Source organism: Erinaceus europaeus, chromosome 3 (assembly GCF_950295315.1).
Source record: "Erinaceus europaeus chromosome 3, mEriEur2.1, whole genome shotgun sequence".
In the NCBI taxonomy this organism is placed as follows: Eukaryota; Metazoa; Chordata; class Mammalia; order Eulipotyphla; family Erinaceidae; genus Erinaceus; species Erinaceus europaeus.
Window position 1 is genome coordinate 45,054,205 of NC_080164.1, and position 14,853 is coordinate 45,069,057.

The window sequence follows — 14,853 nt, forward strand, 5'->3', positions numbered from 1 at the left end:
ACAACAATAATAACTATAACAACAATAAAAACAAGGGCAAAAAAAGGGAAAATAAATAAAAATTTTTTAAAAGTTTAAAAAATAAAATAAAGCAAAGTTTTATTGCAAACACCTGGGTCAAATGTGATACAATATACCCCAAATCTCATCTGCTCTATTTCTACCTTTAGATTCCTGATTATTTATTTATTTACTCCCCTCCAGGGTTATTGCTGGGCTTGGTGCCTGCACCATGAATCCACCGCTCCTGGAGGCCATTTACCCCCTCTTTTGTTGCCCTTGTTGTTTGTAGCCTCGTTGTGGTTATTATTATTACCATTGTTGATGTTGTTCGTTGTTGGATAGGACAGAGAGAAACGGAGAGAGGAGGGGAAGACAGAGAGGGGGAGAGAAAGATAGACACCTGCAGACCTGCTTCACCGCCTGTGAAGCAACTCCCCTGCAGGTGGGGAGCTGGGGCTCGAACCGGGATCCTTACGCCAGTCTTTGTGCTTTGCGCCACGTGTGCTTATTAACCCACTGCGCCACCGCCCAACCCCCTAGATTCCTGATTATTAAACAACTTGTTCTGCTTTATATCTTAATGCTTTTTCAGCTACCAAGTTGCAGATGCAACCATGACAACAACCTGATTTCACTGGACAGAGGACCTTACCAATGTGTCCTGGAACCCCACCTCTCCAGAGCCCTGCCCCACTAGGGAAAGATAGAAACAAGCTAGGAGTAAGGATCATCTTGCCAATGTCCATGTCCAGCGGAGAAGCAGTTACAAAAGCCAGACTTTCTACCTTCTGCACCCCATAATGATTCTGGGTCCATATACCCAGAGGGATAAAGAACAGGAAAGCTTCCAATGGAGAGGATGGGATGCAGAACTCTGGTGATGGGAACTGTGTGGAATTGTACCCCTCTTATCCTACAATCTTGTCAACCATTATATAAAAAGAAAGTACTAAAATCTATTTTTACCCAGAAAAATTGAGTTTTAAGAAAACTTTAACTTGGTGGGGGTAGATAGCATAGTGGTATGCAAAGAGGCTCGAGGCTCCAAGGTCCCAGGTTCAATCCACAGCACCACCATAAACCAGAGGTGAGCAGTGCTCTGATTTAAAAAAAAAAACAAACTCTGACTTGCACATAGATGAAGCAAACTGACTGCCAACAATATGTGGAGAATATCCAAATAGAGGTGATAAAAAAGAACCCTCTACATCCAGAAGCAAGAATTTAATAATAAATCAATTACAGACACAAGATATTATTTTAAATATACAGTAGGAACATTTATTTTAACACTTCTAAAAGATATTTCTCCATGCCTGATGATTTGATATAAAAATCAAACCCATCATACTTTCCCCCATCAGTCTCTCTACATTAAGGGCAATCAAAATTTTTTACAACATGAATATTTGTTTTTGAAACAAAAATTACAAATTAAGTGATAACAAAAATACACAGATCAACTGGACCCCAAACGAAGTTCTAATGAATTCTTCCCCCTTTCTCCCAATCACCTAGAGCTTCTTTCTTCAGTCTCCGTCTGCTCCTTTTCTTTTCTTTGCTTGGCCATGAACTTCTGTTAAAAGCAATTTGTAATATAAAATATTTATTAGATGTTGCATTGCTGTGTACAAACATTTATTTCATTATATTTATAATTTAAGTGCCTGATCCTATAAAACAAAGACTGGAAACACATGCAAAGTATCTTACTTTAACATTCTTCCCTCCTACTCCTCAATCATCTCATATTTATGATCTACCAGGAATTATGCTTGGTGATTCTGTGGTCAGCAAGACAGGTAAGGCCCTTTATCTCATAGAATTTACACTAACTGGGGAGAAGAAAAAATAATATACCTAAACAAGATAATTTTGCATAGTGAAAAGCACTATAAAGGGAAAAAAAAAAATCCAAGAAGGTAAATGACTGAAGTTGTCTACTTTAAGTAGGTCTTTCACAAGCAAAGATTTACCTAAGAAGCTGATATCTAAACAGAAAACTCAAAGATGAAGGGAAAACCAATTATTTAAATGGAATGGGAAAAGGACAAATGGCATATAAAGGAGCAATCACAGCAAAGGGGGATTTCATATACATGTAAAGTAAAAAACAGTGATCCAGAGAAAGTGAACAATAAAATAAAAGCAATGAGGTCTGAGAAGTAGAAAGCAACTGATCATGTAAGATCTTACAGAGGGGTGGAGGTAGACAGCATAATGGTTATGCAACTGGATTCTCTTGCCTGAGGCTCCAATGTCCCAGGTTCAATCCCCCCCCACTACCACAAGCACAGCTGAGCAGTGCTCTGGTTTAAAAAAAAAAAAAAAAGAGGGCGTGGGGCAGTGGCTCAGTGGGTTAAGTGCAGGTGGCGCAAAGCGCAAGGACCAACATAAGGATCCCAGTTCGAGCCCCTGGCTCCCCACCTGCAGGGGAGTCACTTCACAAATGGTGAAGCAGGTCTGTAGGTGTCTCTCTTTCTTTCCCAATCTTCCCCTCCTCTTTCCATTTCTCTCTGTCCTATCCAACAACGACGACATCAATAACTACAACAATAAAACAAGAACAAAAAGGGAATAAACTAATTAATTTAAAAAAATAAGATCTTACAGACCCACAGTAAGAAGTATGGTTATGGCGTACATGTATCCATAAGCAAGGGGCAGTTATAGAACTCAAAGTTAGTGCTTAATAACAGCTGAAATGCCTAAAGAAGGCATCATAAATTTTCTAGTCGATTGGACTTAGACTAAATTAGCTGTTCAGTCTAGCAGAAAGACCCAAAGAAGATAGATCCCAAAAACTCGATTCTGGTTGGGTTCAACAAATGATATTCAATGCTCAAATAACTGAGAAAAAGTCTCTTTATCATTAGATAAAGAGAAGACTACAAAAGTTGGATGAGGGCAAGAGAATGGCCCATATAATAATGGCATTTTTGGTCAACACTACACCACCTGGGACCCTAGTTAGGGAATTCTTGGATTCCTCCACAAATATAATGGGCCTAGACCTCTAGTGGATCCCTCTCTCCACCACCAATGGTCACTCACTTTCATCAGGAGTGGTATCATAAGCCGTATCGTGTGGCTTCCTAGGACTCTGCCCTCACCATAAAACAACAAGAGTAGGGATAGCCCCAAGCTCTAATCGGGACTTAAGAGGTTACACAGGCTCTGGTGCTGTGTGTGCATGTATGTGCATGTGTCCTAGATCAGGTGGATTCAGGTAAATAGTTAATTTTATCCACAGAATTTTTTTCAAGAATGTGGTGTGTGTGTGTGTGTGTGTGTGTGTGTGTGTGTGTGTGTGTGTGTGTGTCCATCTGTCCATGTAGGGAAATAGTTAATTGTTAATTTTATACACAGAATTCTTTTCAAGAATGGGAGTTACTCACTGTCCTAATCCAAATTTCTAGCCCCTTTCTCTACTCTGACACCATTTTCTCAAACTATATTCTTATGCAACTTTAGCTAGCTATCAAACTCAGTATCAAAGCAATGCTACCATAACTGTGTGCCCCCAAAACATGCCTAAAATGGACTTTCTAGCTTTCTCCCACCCCAAGATCCCTAATCTCACCTGTTCTATTCCTACTTTTTGGTTCCTGTTCATTAACCATTTTGTCTCAATTTATGTCTTGCCACCTTCCAGACACCAAGCTGCAGGTGCTACCATGACTCCATCCTGACTTCTCTGAGCAGATGATTTCACCAGTGTGCCCTGGTACCTCACCTCTCCAGAGGCCCACTAGGGAAAGACAGAAACAGGCTGGGGGTATGGATCAACCTGCCAACACTCAAGTCCAGGAGAGAAGCAATTATAAAAACCAGAACTCCTACCTTTTGTGTCCAAGAAAAACAACCTGATCCATATTCCCAGCAGGGGAGAAGTGACAGGAGGAAGAGGATAAGAGGGCTCTGAACCCCAGCTCCATTAGCACCCGGGGAGAGAGGAGGAAATGGAGAGGAACGTGTGGAGGTAGTAATGTCATGTTCATGAGTGGCTTGGAGGGGAAGAGAGCTGGGTCAGGAAAAAAAAATGGGGCAATTATATATAAATGTAGACAGATAGTTGTAGAGATGATGGCTGGCCCATATCTACAACCTTAGGGTAGTTTCCTGCAGTGGGGAGACTAAAGACTTAGAACCCTTGCAGTGGGAATGGAGTGGATTTATACCTGTTGACATGAAATTTTGTAAATAGATATTAAATCACTAGTAAAATTTTTTAAAAAGAAGAAAGAATATTCAGAGTATAATATGTACAAACCCTACCTCATAAAACTTATGGGGGGATTAAATGAGCTGTTGGTACACAGCAATTTAGTAAATGTTAGATAAGTATCTATATCACAAATTCAATGCAAACCTACAGTGAATTTAATGATGATTTTCTTGAGTAGGGCTTAAAAAAGTGCTTTTAGTATACAAAACTTAAAATGTTCAAAGAGTTGGGAATTTGGGAGGGGGAATCAGGAGGACATGTGACTGAATCAGTTTAGGAAATGGATTAAAGTTACACAGATTCTTTATCATTAGACACTTCAGAAACATTAATATGCTATGTATCAATAACTCTGCAAGAGGGCAATAGAGTGGGTTCCTACACTCAACAGTGCTATTTAGGATGGTAGACCATGTTCTGGAAATCTACTAAAGGGAAAGAAATAAAACTAGAGGTTATTCACAAAATACAGTAATAAAGAATAGAATCTCAGAGATAAAGAGAAAGAAGGTACATTTTGGTTGGATACTTAAGTAGTTTGGTTACAAGATAGTAGCATCACCTGAAATCTTTATGAGACTTTAAGAATCAAAAAATTTTTACCTCTGTATTTTGTTTATGACGTAAACTCTTGCAGTGATTCGCCATTGCTTTTTCACTTGAGTAGAAAAGAGAACAAATAGGACAGAAGAAGCCAGCCTTTGGTATCAGAGAATCTAAATCTATCAGATTGGAAGAGAGAAAAAATAAAAATAATTTATCTACAGTTGCTTTTAATCACTTTGTCTAAACACAACAAAATACTTAAGTACAACATATAATATAGGTACATGCAAACATAATATATATAGATAGCCCATTATAACTAGGTACCAAGAACAATGAATCACAATATCTAGATCTTTATTTTAAACAAACTACAAGATGTTCCAAAGTCTCTAGGAATGTCAAAGAATTCCTTTAGATAAAGAACCATTTGGGGAGTTGGGCGGTAGTGCAGCAGGTTAAGCACACGTGGCACAAAGCACAAGGACCGGCATAAGGATCCTGGTTCGAGCCCCCGGCTCCCCACCTGCAGGGGAGTCGCTTCACAAGTGATGAAGCAGGTCTGCAGGTGTCTATCTTTCCCTCCCCCCCCCTCTCCATTTCTCTCTGTCCTATCCAACAACATCAATAACAACGATGATAAACAACAAGGGCAATAAAGGGAAAAAATAGACTCTAGGAGCAGTGGATTCTTAGTGCAGGCACCAAGCCCAGCAATAAAACTGGAGGCAAAACAAAACAAAAAGTAGCTTCTTTGAAATAAACCTCCTAGGAAGCCCTTATCACAATAAAGCAGGCCTCTGATCTAACTGTCCTGTAAAACATTTCCCAGCGAATAAATAAATAAATAAATAAATAAATGTATGTAAATGATAATGAAATAAGCTTGCTAACTAAGATTGCTTAACTAAAATTTCTGCCTGGGAAAATATAATTCAATTGCTACTAACGGAGCAAAGAAAATATCAATAATAGGGACCAGGTGGTGGCTCATTTGGTTGAGCATATGTATTACAGTGTACAAGGACCCAAGTTTGAGCCCCCAGTCCCCACCTGCAGGGGGAAACTTCATGAATGAAGCATGGTTGCAGGTGTCTCTCTCTCTCTCCCTCTCTGTCTTCCCCTTCCCTCTCGATTTCTGACTTGTCTCTATTCAATAATAAATAAAGACAATAAAAAAGAAAATATCAATAATAAAAGAGACATATCCCAGACATCAGTAGTAAAATAAAAATATTCTTGCTAGATAGCAACAAAGTAAAAATCTTTACAGAAATACCAATATGCAGAACTTGTTAATTTCTACTTATAAACGTCTAAATAACAGAACATTTTTTACAATACCGAATTTATATATCATATGGAAATGGAAAGTTTAATTTACCTTCAGGGACATCAGATGACTCTGACATGTCTAGAGAGTCCTCAGTCTTCTTACGTTTTTGTTCTGGTTCTAAATCTTTAAATTCAGATTCTTCTTCAACTAGAGTTATTTTTTCAGAAAAAAAAATTGATAAATTTACAAACTATACGAAGCTCATTATCAGTTAATACTGGCATTCAGATGTGAAACTACCATTTATCTAAGTAACCCACCTCTTAAGTCATCCAAGATTCTCTGATGCAAAGAATTAGCAGTCAAACCTATTATATATTAGTAAATGAATTTAAGAATATAGATCAAAACCCAACATAGGTATTTATACACTGTTCCAGAAAGAACTTAGTAATAAAATTAAATCACTAATAAAAACAAATTAAAAATTAATAAACACAACCCAAGTTCAAGCCTGGCCTCTACACCTCACTGAAAACTTTGATGCTGTGGTCTCTCTCTCTCTGCTTTTTCAGCCTATTTCTCAAAATAAGTACATTAAGCTTTATTATATTTATTTAAGAGAGATACAGACAGAAAGATACAGAGTAAGAGAGATCAGAGCACTACTCAGCTGTGGCTTATGGTGCTAGGGATTGAACCTCAGAGTCTCAGGTCTGGAATGTTTTTTGCATAGCCATTATGCTGTCTCCACAACCCATAGAGTCTGTCTTTTTTTTTTTAATTTCTAAAATTATTTAAATTTATTTATTGAATAGAGACAGCCAGAAGTCTAGAGGGAAGGGAGTGATAGGGAGAGAGACAGACATCTGCAACACTGCTTCACAACCTACAAAGCTTTCCCCTGGAGGTGGGGACTGGCGGTGTGTGTGTTTGTGGGGGTGGGGCTTGAACCTGGGTCCTTGTGCATTGATTGTAACATATACGCTCAGCCAGGTACGCCAACACCCAGCCCTCATAACTTCTGAGGCATTGTTATGGAGTAGCAGCAATTGCTTATACAAAAGAACATACCATTATTATTAAGTTACTACTTAGAATTCTGAAGAAACTACAGTGAGAAGTAGATGCATGCGAGACCAGTGGAGAGACTGCAAGTAGCAGGGGAGAGACTCAGTATGGAAGAAGCCATCCTTATCAGATGCCAGTATCATCTTGGTGGTTATACAACTTAGCAGAGTCCTGTGGCTGAGCTGAGAATCTCTGGACTCTTTACCCCTGACCTCAAGAAAATCAGGTGCCAGATTGTTCAAAAAAGATTCACCACTATTACAAAGAAGTAACTGAGAAGTGACAGTTAACTCTGCTCCTATCCTAAGGGAGATTTGCAGGAAACTATGTGCAGGCAGTGGCTGGAAAAGTGAGTCATGCTCCTTCAAGTATATAGGAAAAAGAAATACCTGCCTCATGTCCTCCTCTTTCCCCCACCCCAAATTAAAAAAAAAAAAAAAAAGGGTGGGGGGTATAGCATATGGTTATGCAAAGAGACTTTCATGCTTGAGGCTCTCAAGTCCCAGGTTCAATCTCTCACATCGCCATAAGCCACAGATTAGCAGTGCTCTGGCAAAAACAAACAAACAAACAAAAAACAAAAAAACAAACAGAAACAGAAACTCTCAGAAGGCTAGAAATGGACCTACCCTATGACCCTGCAATTCCTCTCCTGGGGATATATCCTAAGGAACCCAACATATCCATCCAAAAAGATTGTGTATACCTATGTTCACAGCAGTGTAATTTGTCATAGCCAAAACCTGGAAGCAACCCAGGTGTCCAACCACAGATGAGTGGCTGAGCAAGTTGTGGTATATGTACACAATGGAATACTACTCAGCTGTAAAAAATGGTGACTTCACCGTTTTCAGCCAATCTTGGATGGAGCTTGAAGAAATCATGTTAAGTGAAATAAGCCAGAAACAGAAGGATGAATATGGGATGATCTCACTCTCAGGCCGAAGTTGGAAAAACAAGATCAGAAGAGAAAACACAAGTAGAACCTGAACTGGAGCTGGTGTATTGCACCAAAGTAAAAGACTCTGGGCGGGAGGTGGGGATGGTAAGTACAGGTCCTGGAAAAGGATGACAGAAGACCTTGTGGAGATTGTATTGTTATGTGGAAAATTGAGAAATGTTATGCATGTACAAACTATTGTATTTACTGCCAACTATAAATATTATTCCCCAATAAAGAAATTAAAAATAAATAAAAATCCAGAAACAGAAAACCTCACAGACCAGCTCTATGGGCACAGTGCTCCCCACCTGCAGGGGTTTCTTCCTCCTTTTCTATCTCCCTCCTTCTTATTTCTGGCTGTCTCTATCCAATAAAAGAACAAACAAACTTCATTCCAAAATAGTCATGAGGTTTATCAGCATCAATTTCAGGAAGACAGTTTAAAAAGTTAAGTTTTATCTAGTTCAATAGGAGATGAAAAAGTGATGAGTTTGTTGCTTATAAAAGCTTTTCTCTGAAAGAAAAGTGAAAAGATGGGAAGCCAGGATTCCAAGGCTAGGATTCTACTTCAAGGGCAAAATTTTTGAAAATGGGCAAATTTTGGCTAGACTTTGTGAAGTCACAAAACAGGTTAAAAAAAAAAACAACACAAGAGTAGACACTAAATTTACTCTAGTAAGTAGAAACAAGAGCAAGGTTACTCAATAAGGAATGGATCAGGGGAGCCAGGCGGTGGCATAGCAGGTTAAATGCACATGGCGCAAAGCGCAAGGACTGGAGTAAGGATCCCTGTTCAAGCCCCAGGCACCCCACCTGCAGGGGGTTCGATTCACAAGCGGTGAAGCAGGTCTGCAGGTGTCTAGCTTTCTCTTCCCTCTCTATCTTCCCCATCTCTCTCGATTTCTCTGTCCTATGCAACAACAATGACGGTAATAATAACAACAACGATAAACAAGGGCAACAAAAGGGAAAAAAATTAAAAGTTTCTAAAAAAATGTAAAAAAAAAAAGGAATGGGTCAGTAATGCAGAGGGGGGTATAGCTTCTGTTAGATGCTAATAGAAAATAGAAAAAACAAAAATGGTTTACAATTTATTGTGATGCATCATTGAAGGGTCAGCTGAGATTACATTCAGGATCTTTTTTTTTTTTTTTTTACATTTAATATCTTTTTTTAACATTCAATATCTTTTAACTGAATCACACCTGGTAGATTTTTCTTAGAACAGAAAAGCAAAATAAGAAGGAGGTGGGAAATACAAGGAATGGAATAGATATCCTTATAGTGCTGTTTAAGTTCTATTGGTGGGTGCTATTTTTACTTTCCTCTACTCTCCAAACCTCATGTCTGGGTCGAATGCTTAACCCCCTCCTTCCCCAACATTCTATGAATATGATGATAATCACTTGCTGAGTGATCTGTATTCTTCCTCAGCAGACACTGTTCACTACAGATAACAATAAAATTTATGTTGAAACAATATCTCTTCTAGAGAAGGAGAGAGACACAGAGTGTGAGTGTGTCAGAGGATTACTCTAATACACAAAGAGCCAGGGATTAAATCAGGACCTGGAGGCATGAAAATCTGATGCTCTATCAGTTGAGTGACTTCCCCAGACTCATAGCTACTTGGAAAATCCATAAAGGGATCCAGTCCACAAATAGGGTCAGTTAAAGCAAAACTTTCTTGGATCATTTTCACCAACCCCCACCTAGGAAATGTTTTTCTACTTTTTCCTCTTGATATATCTTTGAAACATTAGTCGCCTCTTCTCTATGCCTTTCCTTCAATTTTGATTTACCTTCACTCATTTGGAAACTCTCCTCCTCTTCCTTCTTCTCTTCCTCTTCTGCTGGTTCTGCTGCAATAGCTTTAAGCATTTTCCCAATTCTAAATCTCTTGGCTGGTGCTTTAGCTTTAAAAAGAAAGTCTAATTTATTGCTATAGAAATTATATACAGAATGTCTTTTATTCTAAATAATAATTTTAATACTTACATTTTGTAAACAAGTTCACAAACATATTTACAAAGGAAACTTATTTCTAGTATAAAACAGAAAATTTATTTTATTTTCCCTTTTGTTCCAAACACATACCTTTCCAAGGAACCAATGAATCATTTTCTGTTTTGTTACATAAGTCTAATATATGTTATTCTTAGTATAGTTAAATGTTTCAGATCTTCCCAAGTTGTGAAAGTAATGTGACCTATTATTCTATATCACCAAAATACTTGTGAAATGGTACCTTTAAGATTTTTTAAATCCTAAGTCTAAGCAAAAATTAGGAGGCAGTCTGAGATAAATACACTTTTGCTAATTCACATACCATATTTTCTAAATACAAATATACCAATTTATTCTAATTTTAATTTCCATATTCCTGTTTACTTTCTAGGTTTATCAGATTTTTTTGAGGTGTAGTAATTTAGGGTAAAGTGTGTTTTGTAATGAAAAGAAATTGTGAAATCTTTGCATGTTGATTTGGAGAATGTGACTGGCTATAACTATTTGTTGACTTCTTACAACAGACCAGGGTAAAATTACTAGTAATGCCACAACATATTTTCAAAAATTTTAAACATAACCCCCTCATAAAATAGAAAAACTACCACTTCTACTACCTGCTAAGTGCTTTTCAATCATGATTTTCATATCTTCTTCCACAACATTCTCATTTGCTGGACCCACTTGGGTTAAGAGTTCAGCATTTTTCTTCTGTGTGTCCACAGCTTTTTTTTTAATATCCCCTCTTTTATCTGTGGGATAGTGGCTTCTTCTTTGTGCTAACTCAAGCTTTAAATCATTGTCTCCATCTTCTTCCTCTCCAACTTCATCAACGGTGACAAAGTTAAGTTCTTCTTTAAGATTGTTAAAATCTGCCAGAGAGTCTTCATCTTCTTCAGTTACCTCATCCAAAGTCACTAAGTGCAGATCACTGCTGTCATCCTGTATTTCATCTACAGTAACTAATGTAGAAGGATCTTCAGGCATCTGAGAAGAAATGTACCCAATGCTGTCTCTTCCAGTACTTCCTTCATCTACTTTAGTATTTAAAGTGGTAAAACTTATGTCTGTGGACTCATTTAAAGGCAGTTCTTCCACTTCCCCAATTTCATCCACAGTTACCAGGCGTTCCTGTTTGAAAAGATCTTGTTCTTCAGTCACTGACAGTACAGTGACATCTTTAGGTTCACTGTGAGACATGCAATCATCTTGGTCAATTAACTCGTCCAACGTAAGAAGTGTATTTGAATTTTTTACCATTTCTTCCATATTTATTTCTTCTTCATCAATTACTTCATCCACAGTGACTAGAGCTTGTGCTAGATGTGCAGCTGCAACTTCCTCTTCCCCAATTTCATCTAGTGTAACAAAAGATAATTCACCCTCAGCAACATGAGAAGCTGGTTTTTCCTTCTTCCTTAAGTTAAGTTCAGAGGAAGGGGCATCTTTTAAAGTGTCTTTCCATTTTCCCTTTAATGGATTCTGCTTGGCTTGAAGAGGATTCACATCCTCTATAACTTCATCCACAGTAAGATAGTCATCCAAATTAAATGAAAATAATATCTCCTGTTGGAAAGGAAAGAAAAAAATAGAATTATTTTTAGCACAGAAATTTCCTCAAGATTGAAATTAAGATGTTTTTAAAATCTCACACATGAGAATCAACTTGGAACGTTCCTACTTATGACCACAGAATGTGAGCTCAGATCTACAGGGATGCAGAGGTCACACAGGCTCCTCAGCTGAATATGGGCCCCAGATCAGATCAAGTCGATGAGGTTTATAGTCAACAATATTTATACACCTTTCTTATATTTGGGAGCTACTCTCTTCCCTGATTCAGCTTTCTGGTCCTTTTTCCAGCCATGACATCATCTCCCCAAACAATAATAGCTTGGGTCCACCTGCATATCAGATGTCAGGCTCAGAGAAAAAAAACAAAAACAAAACAAACAAACAAACAAAAAAAAAACACTAGTATAGCCAGCTAGTATATATGGGCCCTTTGGAATATAACTAAAATAGGCCTACTGACTATCTACAAAATGGTGATCCCCAAATCTTCATCTACACTAATGTAGCCTTTGGGTTCATGATTAGTCAACAATTTGTTTGGCTTTATATATTAAACCTTTTTTCAGCCACCAGGTTCCAGATGCTACCATGATGCCAACTGGACATCCCTGGGCAGACGACCCCACCAATGTGTCCTGGAGCCTCACTTCCCCAGAGCCCTGCCCCACTAGGGAAAGAGAGAGACAGGGTGGAGTATGGATCGACCTGTCAACACCCATGTTCAGCAGGGAAGCAATTACAGAAGCCAGACCTTCCACCTTCTGCACCCCATAATGACCCTGGGTCCATACTCCCAGAGGGATAAAGAATAGGAAAGTTATCAGGGGAGGGGATGGGATTCGGAGTTCTGGTGGTGGGAATTGTGTGGAGTTGTACCCCTCTTATCCTATGGTTCTTGCCAGTGTTTTCCTTTTTATAAATAAAAATTATATATACATACATAAATATATATATATAAACAACTGGGGGCCTCACATACACAAGTGCTATCACCTATCTGCTGAGTCATCTCCCAGTCACCCAAGAATATTAAACTACTATAGCATCTCAAATGTACCTAGAAAGTAAATAGCTAACTAGACTGTTCCATCGGCCAATTCATACACATAATACATATGTTACGGTATGAAAAACTAAGATAGAAAGTTCATATTTTGAGAAAGATATGTGAAAAAAATGCTATGGTTTAGGTCCAAATACAATATTAACAAAGGGGGGGGGGTAATTTGAAAAATGGTACAATGCCAGAGAAAATAAATTCCCAGTAGACCGCTTTAAATATGCTATCAATGCCAATTATTAGCACATATTAATGACATCAGAATACCTATAATTTTGTGGGGTAAAGTCTGTAGGCAATTGTATCATTAATTTTACCAAGACAATGGAACACTGACATGCTAAAAACAACATACTTCTCCCCATACCAATATAAAGGTTGAAAATGCAGCCTAGGAGGTGGCACGGTGAGGCTGAGTACAGAGGGAGGCTGAGCACAGGGGTGAGGCTGAGCACAGAGGGAGGCTGAAGCACAGGGGTGAGGCTGAGCACAGAGGGAGGTTAAGTGTGTTGGACTCATAAGCAAATGTCAGAGTGATGTTCTAGTTTTGTTTTTCTCTTCAATCAATACATGCATCTTGGGTGTATGTGTCTAAATTCACCCCTTATGGGGGTGGGTGGGGGTGGCAACAACTAACAACTTTTAGACTGAAAAAAGTATGAATGGTGGAACCTTAAGAGACCAAATCAAATAGAAAATTAAAAAAGAAATGTGCATTTGACAGAACTCAGTACCAAGAAAATAAATCTTAAGAGTTTACCCAGTTAGATTAAACTAAGCTATAATATGACATTAATTTCAAAGTTCCACAAAATAGTGGGGAATTTAGTCAAGTAACAAACAACTCTCTCTCTCTTTTTTAATATTTATTTATTCCCTTTGTTACCCTTGTTTTATTATAGTTATTATTGTTATTGATGCTGTCGTTGCTGGATAGGATAGAGAGAAATGGAGAGAGGAGAAGACAGAGAGGGGGAGAGAAAGACACCTGCAGACCTGCTTCACCGCCTGTGAAGCGACTCCCCTGCAGGTGGGGAGCCAGGGGCTCGAACTGGGATCTTCACGCCGGTCCCTGCACTTTGCGCCACATGCACTTAACCCTGCTGCGCTACGGCCCAACTCCCATCTCTCTCCTCTCTCTTTTAAATTGCCACCAGGATTAACACTGGGGGTTGGTGCTGGCATTACAAATCCACTGCTCTCTGGGACTGTTTTTCCCTTTTCACTTTGTTTGAAAGGACAGAGAGATTGAGAGGAGAGAGGGAGGCAGAGAGATACCTGTGGACCTGCTTCACTGCTCATAAAGTGTCCTCCCTGCAGGTGGGGAGAGGGGCTTGAAGCCATTCCTTGCACGTGGTGATGTGTGTACTCAATGGGTGTGCCACGGCTTGGCCCCCTATAGCTATATTTTTCCTTTCTTAAATATTTTTATTTATTTATTTATGAGAAAGATAGGAGGAGAGAATGGAAGAACCAAACATCACTCTGGTACATGTGCTGCCGGGGACTGAACTTGGGACTTCATACTTGAGAATTCAGTGCTTTATCCACTGCACCACCTCCCGGACCACCCTATATCTCTATTTCTATTCTGTGCTTATTGCCAAGTCCTCCCAATGTGAGACTTGAGTATTTCTCTACTCTAATCACCCCCACCTTTTTTTTAAGGGGAAGTTAGGGGTGGAGAGGCAAGAACATTAGTTATTTTAGCTCACAATAAAAAAAAATTATGGGGAGGGTATGTGGTGGCACACCTGGTTGAGCACACATGTTACAATGTGTAAGAACTAGGGTTCAAGCCCTTGGTCCCCACCTGCAGGGGAAACGCTTTACAAGTGGTGAAGTCGGGCTGCAGGTGTCTCTCTGACTCTTTCCCTCTCTAAATTTCTGTCTCTATCCAATTGTTATAGAAGTGACCCAAGCTATAAGGTTGATGAATTCTTCTGTGGAGAGATAGAAGAGTTAGTCTTAGTGGAATGTTTCTTACCTCTTTAGATTTGGAACTTCTACCAGCGACACTTTTAGGAATCTTAGTGTTTTGTCCAGCAAAAGTCTGAAATAATAAGTAAGAAACGTGAAAAAATAGAAGTTATGATTAGGTTCTTAAATGTCCTTTGGGGGGGAAAATCAAATCAAACATTAAG

At 38.8% G+C, this 14,853-nt stretch overlaps 1 protein-coding gene across 1 annotated transcript in view; it reads right to left on the reverse strand.

The window, feature by feature from the left end:
• Window positions 1-1,258: 1,258 nt before the first annotated feature.
• Window positions 1,259-14,853, reverse strand: part of ZNF638 (zinc finger protein 638) — a 105,897-nt gene continuing 92,302 nt past the window's right edge. The window contains exons 23-28 of the mRNA XM_060187168.1: window positions 14,697-14,762; window positions 10,692-11,640; window positions 9,870-9,983; window positions 6,162-6,260; window positions 4,835-4,953; window positions 1,259-1,579 (exon numbers count right to left, since the gene is read on the reverse strand). Coding sequence (XP_060043151.1) covers window positions 1,514-1,579; window positions 4,835-4,953; window positions 6,162-6,260; window positions 9,870-9,983; window positions 10,692-11,640; window positions 14,697-14,762 — 1,413 coding nt within the window. The 3' untranslated portion in view covers window positions 1,259-1,513. The remainder of the gene's footprint in view (window positions 1,580-4,834; window positions 4,954-6,161; window positions 6,261-9,869; window positions 9,984-10,691; window positions 11,641-14,696; window positions 14,763-14,853) is intronic.